The 1292-nt window shown below is 48.0% G+C and overlaps 1 protein-coding gene across 1 annotated transcript in view; it reads left to right on the top strand.

The window, feature by feature from the left end:
- Positions 1–1292, top strand: part of LOC107097351 (malate synthase-like) — an 18376-nt gene that overhangs the window by 12938 nt on the left and 4146 nt on the right. The window contains exons 9-11 of the mRNA XM_015394478.1: positions 803–881; positions 1024–1116; positions 1189–1261. Of these exons, the coding sequence (XP_015249964.1) occupies positions 803–881; positions 1024–1116; positions 1189–1261 (245 nt within the window). The remainder of the gene's footprint in view (positions 1–802; positions 882–1023; positions 1117–1188; positions 1262–1292) is intronic.

Consider the following 1292-nt stretch of genomic DNA (forward strand, 5'->3'; position numbering starts at 1 on the left):
ACCAGCAGTGCACTTTTATATTCTAGATGCTCATTGATGTATTCTGATGTTTGTTTTTGGGATGATGATTTTTTATTTCCGCTATTAATATGATTATCATATCAGTACATCACTGATCCTTTTATTAATGGTAAAATAAAACAGTTCTGAGCTGTGTTTCTTTGTAATGAAATGACATCCGGTTCCAACAGAAATGGCGGCTGTGTGCCAATGTCCGCCCTGATCCCTACATAGGGCACTATACAGTGGTTACGCCATATTAGATGAGTGTCTGAATGTCTAGTGAATGAAAAAGTAGTGGGCTCGAAACTTCCCACAATGCACCTTGAAAGGTAGTCATACATGGTCACTAGACGAGCAGACGTATCGCAGAATGCTTTGAGAGGACACCTCTCCTCGCAAAGCATCATGGGATTTTTTGTGACAGCGGCGACAAATAAAGATGGCGCAGGCAACGTGTGGGGGGGCAAAGTCATGTGACCAACGGCGATCGAAAAGTAGTGATCATCAGTCTGAACAGTCAGTTAAAGTTCACAATAAAGTCCACCATAGTGTCCCCGCTCTATGTAGCGATGGAGGGATTTAGGGGTTAGGGCGGACATTCGGACGCAGCCACTGTCTGGGTTGAGGTTCTGATGAACACCTGGTTGGTGATTTCCAGCTGGTACGCATGAGATGATGGATTCGTCTCACCCCTTGTTTGTTAAAGTCACGCCTAGGAGTGAAAACTCTGCTGTTCTTTGGGGTAAAGTCCTCTGGTCTTTCTGAGCCAGTAATAAACTTCCTCTTTTTTGGCTTCTAGACTGAAGCTGTTAGAAATCAAAGCAGGCGTTGACGGCTTCATGGTGTACGACATGGATTTGATCGAACCTATGCAGAAAGTAAGTTCCCCTACCGGATAGAGCGTCTCTTACGGGCACGTTCTGATGGATGGGTTTCCATGGAAACTGAGGGTTCAGGTTATAGCATCACAATAACCCTGCCTGTGATCGAAGTAGGGCGCTGATGGTTCTTCTCTTCCAGCTCTTTAAGCTCCACAGCAAGGGTTGCAACCAGCTGGACCAGCTCCGAGGAGACGTGGCTGTGACTCCTGAGGATCTGCTGTCCATGCCCGCGGTCAGTGAGCTCCGTCCGAGCACCATGCAGCTCCACAGCGTCTGACTGACTCAGCTCTGCTGTTTTTCTCAGGGAGGAGTCACCCTTCATGGGCTGAGGTATAACATCGCAGTGGGCGTGCTCTTCATTAACGCATGGCTGGCTGGTGAGTTCTTGCGGGGGGGGGGATGTTGCAG

Source organism: Cyprinodon variegatus, unplaced genomic scaffold (genome assembly GCF_000732505.1).
Source record: "Cyprinodon variegatus isolate N-32 unplaced genomic scaffold, C_variegatus-1.0 Scaffold687, whole genome shotgun sequence".
Classification (NCBI taxonomy): domain Eukaryota; kingdom Metazoa; phylum Chordata; class Actinopteri; order Cyprinodontiformes; family Cyprinodontidae; genus Cyprinodon; species Cyprinodon variegatus.